General features: G+C 36.4%; 1 protein-coding gene across 1 annotated transcript in view; it reads right to left on the bottom strand.

Moving 5' to 3' along the window:
• Window positions 1-1,509, bottom strand: part of LOC143410751 (abnormal spindle-like microcephaly-associated protein) — a 31,649-nt gene extending 30,140 nt beyond the window's left edge. Inside the window, 1 exon segment of the mRNA XM_076871497.1 lies at window positions 1,213-1,509. Within this exon segment, the coding sequence (XP_076727612.1) occupies window positions 1,213-1,509 (297 nt within the window).
• Between the last annotated feature and the right edge of the window lie 10,641 nt (window positions 1,510-12,150).

Raw genomic sequence — 12,150 nt, 5'->3', positions numbered from 1 at the left:
AAGCAATAGAATAGTCTCCAGATCATTTTAATTGAGTGGCTTTAAAAAAAATTGAAATGTCTACTCCTTTATCATGTGCAGTACTTCTATTTCAAATATAATGGTCCTGTATTATAAAGATTTTGTGGAAAAAGAAACATAGAGATGATCAACTAAATTTCCTCTTTCTCACAAACTACTCTACAGTCCACATCATAAAATTGACCTTTGTTAAACAATCTGTATGTTTCAGGAACAATTACAGGTATCTCATACAACTGGTTAACTATGAAGTGACCAATGTCTAGAAACTTTGTCAAAGTCATATCGATAATAATTAGAACCCAAGTAGTCTGGCTCCAGAGTTTAGACTTTAACATCTATCTACACCATACAGCCTGTCCAGTAGAATCTGCCAAACCCTGACATGACAAAACAACAATAACAAACAAACAAACCTTGGTTGTTTGTCAGAGGAAAAAAACAGTTTTTTGTTTGAAAAGTAAATCTATATAACATCATAAGCAGTTTGTTTTAGAAAATACAAATACAGAATCTTTACTGTGTAAAACAATTTACTCTGAAAACAAGAACTTTACTTCTACATTATAACAACAACAACAATAACAAAAAGTAAAAGTATCACTATACAGAACAGAAATCTAACTTTCCATAGGAAGAAAAGCAGTCATTTATAAACAAGACCAGCCAGGTTCTGAAGTGCAGATAAGCAGTGACACAGAAGGCAATGAACCTCAGATTTGAATTTCTACTGCCTTATGAAGTGGTTATTAGCCATCTAGACTCCCTCAGTTAATGATTTCATGCTTTCCAAGGATCTACTCAATTAAAAGGACACATCAGTCAAAATAAGAACCAAATTTTCTCTTTTGTGGAGATGGGAATGGGACTAGTACTTTGGCCAAAGCAGGCTGTAAAAGCTATGTGGGAGGTTCTTGAAACAAATGTCATAAAATTAAATTGAATGCACTCTTTGTGCCAACTATTAGTTTAAAAACACCAAAAGTATTTAAAAATACCCGAAGCATATTTTTAAATGCCTTTTTTTGCATAAAGTTTACTTAGAATGCTGTTAAAGATAAGTAGGCATGCCTTGATGCACTGTCACCGCCCAAGTAACTGAGTGCCCTAACATTATATATGTGCGTGGAAGGCGGCGGGAAGGACAGGGTAGAAAGCGCAGCCCAAGGCACGCCCCGCCCCACGACCTACCTGCAACAGGAAACAACGCTGAGACACGCTGAAGCCCAGGTCCGCGGCCGCGAAGTGGGAGATCTCCACCTCAGCCACCTCCTCGTTAGGGTTGTGCAGGACCAGGGGCAGCGTCCGCGAGGCGCCCAGGCGGACATCTCCGAAGCAGGGGAAAGGGGACCTGCAGAAGTGGCTGAGAGACAGCGTCGGCGGGGAAGCCACCTCCTCCTGGGCCACTGGTTCCTGCCGCCCCGCCGGCGGCCGGCGTTCCGTAGGGCTCAGCTCCCAGCAGGTTCGCCCCACTCGCCGGTTCGCCATGGCAGCCTCAGACCCCGTCCCGGCCTCCTTCCCTACCCCCTACCAGGCTGCTCCGGAGCAGGGACCTCCGACCGACGCTGGCCGCTTCACCGCGCGGCTGTGGAAACGGTCTGAGTGAATTTACCCCGCTTTGTTTTCCAGAAGCCGACACCCTAGAAATAAAAAGGGTACCAACCCCAGGAACTCGCAAACTCAAGTCACGGAGCAAAACTAGTCCTGCCTTTTGCCTCCGTTTAAATTTTTCGCCTCTGCCAATAGGCACCTCCGCGCTCCGCCCACAACACCAGGGGGCAAATCAATGAGCAGCAGCTTCTGGCCAATGAAATCGCAGAGCCTCGTTTAAATGATTGCATGGGACCCGCCAGTCGTTCTTTGCAGAGGAAAAGAAACGCACAGGTTTAGGATTGAAATTAACTTTAGAGTTTGTAAACAGGTTATGATAAAAGAAAGATAGTAACAGCATTTCCACAGTAAAAGTAGGAATCATTGCGGTTGCGCGGCACAACCATAGATAAAACCGTTGAGTGGGCAAAATAGTTTGTCACTCCACTCATCTGATCCACCACGCCCAGAATTACATCCATGAACTTTACTTCCGCGGTTTTCCTGGCTGAATTGTAAAATATAAAGACAATTAAATTGACAGTTTAGTAAACATGCTTATTTTAGTGGCTGGCCATTGCAGAAGCTCACTACATGTACACTCTGTTTCTTACCTCCAGATACTGGGAGCAATACTAGAGAAATAAAAGCTAAGATTCCCAATAATCCATAAATGATGGTTTGGATAGAAAATTCTCTTGACAAACAACCACTGATTTTTATATTAATATTTTTATAATAATGATTTTAGCTCACATATTACTGTATGTCAGGAACAGTTTCAAACCCTTTACATAATTATCTCAAACTTGAATCCTACAAGATATCTCATGGGACATAATTATCATTATTTGCATTTTATAGATGAGGACTATAGAGCATACAGCTAATTAGAAAGCCAGGATATGTATCCCTAGTTTGGCCACAGTCTTGCTTTTACCCTCTAAAATGTACTTCCTCTAAAGGCAGCAGAAACTTAAAAAACAGTAATAATGTATAGATGTATGGTTACACAAAATCTATAGAAAGAAAAGACTGAGAGGAAAAACAAAATGAGGAAGATAATGTGTGAAATTATGTTCATGACACCACATTTGACCTGAGATTGAAGAATACCTTAATATGTAAACAAAGTTGTTCAGAGGGGTAGTGCTGTGACTCAGTGGTAGAGTGCTTCCGTAGCATATGTGAGGCACCAGGTTCCATTCTCAGCACCACTAAAATAAATGAATAAAATAAAGATCCATCAACATGTAAAAAAAATGTCCAGAGGATTTTTTAAAATCCTACAGTACTGATGCACAATTAATAAGAATGCTAATATGAATTACAATTATTTTCAAATGCATTATATATATATTACTTATTACTGTGAATTAATTATTACTTATCAAATTAGTATTGCAAATAAATCCTCCTTATATTAAAACACTCAAATTTTGGCTTCAACTCAATGTGTTAATAGCAAAATTTTTCATATTTACTCTATGCTTCATGGGTTTCTCACAAAGCAACACTGTTGGCTTATATTTAAAAAAAATAGAATGAACTGTACTGAATATTTTTTACTTGCCTCTTCCTTTCTACTCTCCAATCTTTTCCATTCTGCATTTTGCTTTAATATGCTAATCTCTATTGGCTAAACCAAAAGGTTTTCTCACTGTGTGGTTTCTCATTTGCCTCAGAAGAGGAAGGTGAGAGTAATTCTCTCTCCTAATTGCTCCTCCATGAGTGTTAGCTGGCTTTCTCAACATTAAACCTCACACATAGCTTTAGAGGTACCCTTTCCAGATGGGACTTTCCCTTCACAACTTGGACCTGAGGGTCAGAAGACCATTTTATTACTAGTCCTAAGGTATTGCACTATCACTTATGATGTCCTTAGATCTGGTCACGTGTTTGCAAATAGTCCCTTTATTAAAATTTCCTTGAATTATACTAAATTGAAGTAGAGAGCTTTGTGATCCTGATTGATACAATAGTGGCCTCAGGGAATTCTACAATTGAGTTGATCATATTTGAAGAGCTCAGGCATAACCTCTTCTATGGGAAAACATCATGGTAGTCTGAGGTATGTGATGGAATCATGATTATTCAAATTATTGCTGATGGGAGCATGAAGTGTAGTATATATGGAGAGCAATTCATTCAAATATCAAGTGGCAGTGACATCTAGTTGCTATGCCAACACTTTATAAATGATTATAAAGATTATAGTGTTACTTAGTTTTGTCTGGCTACCCTAGAGAGCATACATAGGGAATAAGATGAAAATCTGTGAAACAAACAGCTAAGAACATTTTCTGAAAACAAGAGGCATCTATGAAACTCTGAAGAAGTCCCTCACTTTCTGTATTCTTAAGGAAAATATGGTCAAGAATTAAACGCAAATATCTGATAGTAAATCCAAGGATTGGATAACAAATTTAACAACACTATTTAAATGCTCTACAGTGTTAATTCTTTTAGATTAGGTAAAAGGTTTTATGGAGAAGGAGGATTTCCTTGGGAATGGGTATGGTGACTATCATATTTTGGATCTGGAATGTTCATCCAACAGTCCATGAGATAGAGACATGGTCCCCAGTGAGGAGCTACTGGGAAATAGTGGAACCTGTAAGATATGGTGTTTTGTGGGAAGTATTCAGGTCATTGGGGAGCATGCCCCGTAAAAGGAATAGTGGGACTCCCACCTCTCTCTTCCTGTCTTTTGCTCACTGATCATGAGCTGAGTTGTTTTGCTCTACCACATATTCCTGCCATGAAGTGTGACCACAGGCCCAAAGAAACAGGGCCAATTGTTCAAGGACTGGAACCTTAAAAACAAAACAAAAAAAAAAACTGAGCCAAAATAATCCTGTTCTCTTTTTATATCTCACAATCTATTATGGTGGCAGAAGGCTGACTAACAGTGACATTTGGAGAATTGACAAGGCTGAGAACTGTAATCCTCTTTATTTCTATAAACTTCCCTTTCCAGCAGAGGCAGCCCCCTTCACCCTATGTCAATTTGAGGGCTTCCTTATTTTCTAAGAATTGCACCTGGAGCAGGGACTCACAAAGTCAATGTCAATTTTCAGCATTTTCCCCTCCCCACGATCGCTTATTAACTCAGATTGCAAAAAAATAAAACATGGGCAGAAAAAGTAAATGTGATAACTACTGTGAGAGAAAATAACCTGTACTGCATACCAAAAGAGTTACAATATTTTGATAGTCAAAAGTGGATTATGATGGTATTAAACCAAGGGGAAAAATCTTAAGAAACAATCAGAAATAATTGTCATGGGTACACTTTGCCATTTAATGCATTGGAACAATAGTTTTACGGGTTGGCTTTACTACTTGTGATTCATTGATTGAAAGTTGAACTCAGTAGTAGTTTACAGTGAGTTATCTACCTTTTTTATTTTGTAGAATAAAAATTCCAAAGGTTTAGGAACATGGAAATGTTGTAGAACATCTATAAGTGTAACCTAGTCACCCCTAAACATACATATTCCCCCCCACCTCAGAATCCTTCCTTCAACTGAGGCTTTAAGAAATGCATTGCTGTGAGACTCGAGCATTCTTGAAAACACATATGAAGAATAGCATCCTGTTCCCTATATGACAGAAATGATGATAGAGGATGCTACAATGAAAACAAAGTGGATGATAGGACCCACAAGTGGCCAAGACTTGTTGGTACTTAACACAGCAGGTGTTAAGGTCTAAATGGTAGAGGTATGGATTTGTGGCAGTAGCTAATTGATAGAAAATCCCTAGAAATAAGATAAGCAGTGGATTATGATGCTGCTTGAAATATAAATGTGTGTGTGTGTGTGTGTGTGTGTGTGTGTGTGTGTGTGTGTAAATTACAAAATCTATGAAGGAAAAACTGAAGTTAGTATTGTGGCGATTTAGAGCCTCTTGCCCAGACACAAACTACTTGACTAAGGAAAGGTCTTGCACCTATGAGGAAGAACCATTCAAAATGAATGTAAGTATATGTCCTAAATCATCATTTAAACTTTCCTGAGAGAGAACTGCAGCCATTTATCACTGTGACTATGGATGGAGGAGAGAGGAATAACCAGACTGTGCACTGGTTATGAAGTGATGGCTCTATCTTTCTGATACACTTCACAAAATTTAAATGCTACCATGGACCAGAGCTCATAGAAGGAGCTTCTAGACATCAGGAGATAAATAGCATCTAGGCCTGAGTCTGTTTCACAGAGAGTCCATTGGATCCATCTAGCTCCAGAATAAAAATGGGAATAGTTCCTGACAGCATTTTTAAGCTTGGTCTTAGATCCACGAAGCAAGTGATATTATGATAGTCAAGTAGAAGCTTCTGACCATGCCTCCTCTTCCTTTCTTCTAATCCAGAGATTGTTGTCAAGACTTGAGGGATGTTGGACTAGTGATTACATCCATATACCCACTTACCTTGCTAATTTTGCCAGTGAAAAAGCTAGATGGGTTATTGTCCAGGAAAATATTTTTTTGCCCTGTTCATTCAGTACAGAAAACATGAAGCAGTTTGTATTTAAGTGTTTGTATAATACTAACACTATCTTAGGCCAGGTGGTAAGAGAGAAACTATGGCAAAGCTCAGGGTTCCACTGCATCAATAAAGTATCCAAGTATCTAGTGGTCTAGGACATGTCAGGATATCCCCTCTAAAGAAAGAGGCAGCTGCTGTACATTGGTTTCATTTGGAACGCCTCTTTAGATTTTGGAGGCACTGCATATCTTATTAGGGCATGTCTCACCAATCCATTTATCTAGTGAACTTTTTTTTTTAATTGGGTACTGGAGCAAGGCCTCTGCAGCAGGTCCACACTGCAATATATCCTCCCTTGCTAACTGTGAAATGTGGCATTGCAGGAAGCCGTCAATGAAATACATGAGGACCTTCTCTCAGCATGGAAGCCAGGGAGGGATAGGCCTGGCATTGGGAACTTCGCATGACTCTCCCAATGCACATGACTTTTCCCTTCACTCTGCTAGAAAGATTCCTCATAGTACCAACAGAGATGGGCATAACCCATTGGAAACTAAAAAGCCCACCTTTTTTGGGAAAATAACAGTCTATAGAATCTCTTTGATGTTTCTTGATATAAATAAAATGGTCCAGGCTCCATTTTGTCAGAAGTTCGATCTGTCTGGTCAGCTTGCCCGTCCTGCCTCCACTTTAAAACTGCTTTCTGTATTCTTTTTTTTCCACAATTGTAGTTTTCCTAGCTTTTATTTCTCAGCCCATTCCAGTGAGGGGAACCCCATTCACACTGCCTGCGCGGGACATGGCATAAAAGGCTTAAGAATCCATAACAATCATGGACATGGAATAGAAGCTCTGGGAAATTTCCATAGATGTATCATGGCACAAAATTTTAGGTTTGCCAATAAGGTTATGACTTCTCTGCAAACATCTGCTATTTGAAAAACAGATCTTAGTTTTGCTACTAGATTATGATAGAGACTGAATATGTACTCATAGGATAAAAGGAATTTTGTGATCCAAACTGCCTATTGCCAACTATCACCTAGCACAGGATCAGCGAACTAAGTCCTGAGGCCCAAGTCTGGCCCATTGTTCTCTTGTAATAGGTTTATTGGAACACAGTCATGCCACTTAATCTACATATTGTATATAACTCTTCTACACTACACTGGCAGAATAGTCGTGACAGAAATCATATGGCCTGCATGACCAAAAATATTTAGCTTCTAGTCTTTTACAAAGAAGTTTGCTGACCTAAAATTGATTTAACAAGCAACATTCCATTATCAAGCAAAAATGACACATACCCACTCAGATCTACACAGGCCTTAAAAACACACAAGCTATGCAAACAAGTGACTGAAGATTTCTATAATGTATATTTTCTACTACTTTTCTGCCTCTCAAACTATGCCTAGGTAAAATTGGAGATTTCATAAAGATTTCATGAAGAAAGTAAAAACTCTGGTGTATGGAGAGATCTCTAGGGTTGATCGGATGAGAACAAAGCTATATTATAGCTTCCCTTTAGGTATGGATGAAACATACACTTTGAGAATGTTTTAGTAGTCTACTTCATAAGGAAGACAGTCTAAGGATTTATGCAGATTCCTGGGTAATAGCTAATGGGTTTGTTAACTGGACAAAGTTTTAGAAAAATCAATATGGAAAATTGGTGTCAAGACAATCTGAAGAGAAGCATGTAAAAAGGCCTGCCAAAATAAGTACAGGATGTTAAAATTAAGTTGCATGTAAATGCCTATCAGAAAACATCCATGGCAGTCAAGGAGATTAAGAACCAGGTAAAAACAATAACCTTGTCCTGTAGATGTCAGAATCTTTCCTAAGGAAGGAATCCATTTGCTTATTCATCTAACCCACTTACCCTGTGGCCATAGTAGCATGGGCAGAGACCAAGAATAACTTCACACATGGTCTACCCTTACTAACGCTTATGTGAAAGGCCACTGTTGAGTGCCCAACCTAACAAAGATCAATGCTAACTTCCCCAAATAACTTCATTTTCCAGTGGCACCAGGCAACTTCCTATGGCATGTTGTTACACTAAACCTTTTATGGTAGGGGCAATATTTTTTCTCTCTGAATATACATGGTGGTACTAACTGCCATTATCCAAGGATTTATAGAGAGCTGCATCTATAACCAATGAATCTGTGATGGTTTTCAAAATCTCAAAAGTTCCTTTCTACTCCTTACTTCAAGAGGAAAAGTTTGTGTCCCATGCATGTGGACTAGAACTAGTGACTCACAATGTACTGCAGAAGTGACGCAATATCATTTCCAAGATTAGGTTAGGAAAAGACTGAGCTTAAATCCTAGGTATACTCTCTCTTTTTTGGATTGCTTTCTGATAGGGTGTGTGTGAAGAGTTGGGTGTGGGGGTTGGAGTCAGCTGCCATTTCATTAAGCAGCCCTATGGCAAGGCCACATAGTGAGGAACTTAAACCAATGGCCACATGAGTGAGCTTGGAAGTATAGCTATTCTGTTAAGAGTGCAACCCTGATTAACAGTTTGCCTTCAACTTCATTAAAGACTCTGAGCCAAAATCACTCAGCTAAGCCTCATCTAGATTCCTGACTCTCAGAACTGTGAGGCAATAAATGTCTGTTGTTTTAAGCCACTAGGTTTGGTATAATTTGCTAGGCAGCAATTAAAAAGAATACATTTTATTTTCATTTAAAATTTGGTACTAAGTCTTAGAATATCCAAATATGACTTTAAAAATCCTGATTTTTCCTGAGTTCATCAACTCAAGTTATATATTGGTTGGGATATTGCTGCTTCTAATGGGAATCTTATCTCAAACCATCACCTCTTGTTCAGATTTAGGCAAATTAAAATAAGAAGTCACTCAGTGCAGAACAGTGTGGTTATGGTAACTGCGTGGTTATGATTATCCAAAAAGATAGAGAGAGAGACAGACACACTATTCATTTTATTTGTTAGACTCTTCTAATAAGCATTTAAAGACAGGCCCAGGAGTGACTTCACAGTTAACTATATAGGCTACAATACAGATTTTTAAAAATGACATGTAAATCATAAAAACAAATGTTCACACTAGCGCTTAGTGCCAATTTTCCTACATAAACATAAAACAACCTAAACAAGTTGTTGCCTAACCAGCAGGCAACACAAACATAAGACCCATAACAAACAAGAAACTCAAAACAAAACAAAATCATTTATTAACCAGTACAATCTAGCTAGCAGAATCAACTAAGCAAGTACAACATTTTGAAAAGGCACAAAATAGTCAAGAAAAGATGGTATAAAATGACACTGTCAAAGAGCTAATGCTTAAAATCTGACTTTTCATCAATTATATTAGAATGATATGGTAAGAAGAAAATTCAGGCTTATAAACATACCAGTTCAACTGTATTGAATTTGTTAACAATTACAGAGTGAAAAGCAATGAATGATGTTTAATTATTTATTAGCCCTTAACTAATATTTTATGGTCACTCTGCAAACATGTTTGGACACTTTAAGTTTCACAGAACATTTGTAATTATTTCATGACCTATCATCACTTAAAAGAAAATCACTCACTAAAGCACCAATTTAAAACCCTACTTTTGCTACTCCTCTTTTCTCAGCAATGAATGTCTAAATTACTCAAAAGCATGCAAAAACTATTACCTTATAGTTACTGGTTATGTCTTGCTGGTATGAGGAACAAATCCTAATCTCAAATGGTATTTTAGGCTGCAAAAAATAGGTGGGTTTTTATATATATATATAACAACTTAACCCCCCCAAAATTTCTAAGGCAAAAATTATTTTGATAACGTAGTTTAAAAAATAAGATTATTTAGCATTTGATAGTGTTCACTAAAAACAACATTCAATTAAACTTAAGAAAACTGAGTATGCTTACTTATAATTGGTTTGTCAGTATACTATTCCCAGAGTATTTTTGTCTGTTTTTATTGTTATACATATAAACACAAACAGTTAATACTTAATCTCAGTATTAAAACTAGTTTTTTTGTTTGTTTTTGTTTTTTCTTTAAACCCATATTTCTAGGACTTCAACTGTGCTTCTTTGGACAAATACTTATTCAAACAACAAAGAATTTAAAATTTTTAAGACTATTTAATACCTACTAAAAATCTTTGGTGCATTTAAGTCAAAACAGATTAGGTTAATAAATTTCTGCACTTGATAAATTATTCAATTTACAGACTAAGTGCTAATTGCTATCTGCTAAAAAATTAACTTAAAACAATAAATTATGTTTATAAAATAACAATTCTCAAAAAGGCTAAACTTAAGTCAAACTTTTAAGGATAGTTATAAAATAAAATGGATTACAGGGTTATAGAAAGGTAAACTGAAAAGAGTAGGCTTCATTTTATGCTTTTTGTGCCCAATGCAAAAGCTTACATACATTCAGTTTGCCCAAATCAATGAGGTTTTCCCAATTTCAAAATTTCTTAAATTTCTGGAAATTCAAGGCAGCAGATTAGTTTTCTTTTTGTTGCTTCTTCATAAGAATTAAACTCTCTACCAGACAGGGTTACAGTTAAGTGAGGGAATGTAATCCCTGGCACATAGTAAGCCACCATTAATGCCACCTTTCTTCTTTTCTACTGGTAACTCTGCAACTTACTGATCACATGAATTTAAATGTGTCCTTTCATCTTAACCTCCGATTCTTTCTCTACAAAATGGGAATACACCATGTCCTTTCTATTTCAGAGCTGGTTATGAGGTTCAAATGAGATAATAAGTGAAATCATTTTAGAAAACAGTAAACCACTATTCAAGTTTAATTTATCTTCAATAATAACTAAATACAATTATACAATTGTATTTCACTTTACATAAGAGATGTTTCTCAGAAAAGTTCTATGTAAACCAATCCCTACAATTATACCATATATTTAAAACATCAGAACATTATTAAAAGAACCATAAAGTGAATACCTTCAAACAGCAAAGTATTCTTTTCAATGTGAAAATGCAATATCCTCTTTTTTTTGGCCACCAAATATTCAATATACCATATACATACACACACACACACACACACACACACACACACATATATATATATATATATATATATATATATATATATATACCATTTGCCTTTTTGTGAGTCCAAATTTTTCTATATTAGCTTATATATAAGGCAAAGTATATTTTTAGGTGTGATTTATTTTTTATTATAGTTAAGATTTTTAGTTAAAATCTTGTCAGTCTTTATAATAAAAATCATAAAGATGTATTTTTAACAGTCAATCTGAAAGACTAGACTAACAGTACCTTATAGTCAAGCTCAATCATGTAAGTACCCCAGGTATAACATTTCCACATAAAGTAAATGAGAGTGCTTTAGAAAGAAGAGATAATATAGTAATTATGTCTACTGGTCCTAAGAAAATTATAACTAAACCTTAATAAATGAGGCAAACTTAGGTTGGTTTTATTATTTATATGAGCTACTTTGGTTAAATGCTTCAATTCTCAACATTTTTTTTTGTTTTTATTTTCACTAACATGGCAAATTTTCCTATAAAGTACCTTCATTTCTTAAGTGCTTCATCAGTTTCTTCCGTTACTAACTGGTTAAATTTTATTCACTAAAAGTTCATTATTTTATTTGTGATTTTCTTATTCACAAGGGCCAGGCCAGACTTTACAGTTTACACACAAAAAAGTGCTTAAAACAATTGGGAGTGTAAACAAAATTAAAATGGAAAACTTTGAGAACTGCTATTTTCTAGTAGTTTACAGATAAATGACAAATCAATAATAAATCAACCCTGTCCAGTCTAATCCTCAAGCAATCCTACTAGGAAACATTATCCTAGTGTAAGTTTAAATTTACTTGAAAATATGGAAAGTGCATATCTTTAAAGATATTCTATAATTTCAATGTTTTTCCTCAAATTCAATCAGTGAGCTTTCATTGTTAACTGCTATTTCTTTTCTCCAAGTCCTCGACTTGTGTCTCATAAAAAAAATAAGAATCAAGGATAATTATAAACATTCCACTAATTATGAAAGCAA

The sequence above is a fragment of the Callospermophilus lateralis genome, chromosome 11, assembly GCF_048772815.1.
Source record: "Callospermophilus lateralis isolate mCalLat2 chromosome 11, mCalLat2.hap1, whole genome shotgun sequence".
In the NCBI taxonomy this organism is placed as follows: domain Eukaryota; kingdom Metazoa; phylum Chordata; class Mammalia; order Rodentia; family Sciuridae; genus Callospermophilus; species Callospermophilus lateralis.
This window is presented reverse-complemented; position numbering and strand designations above follow the sequence as displayed.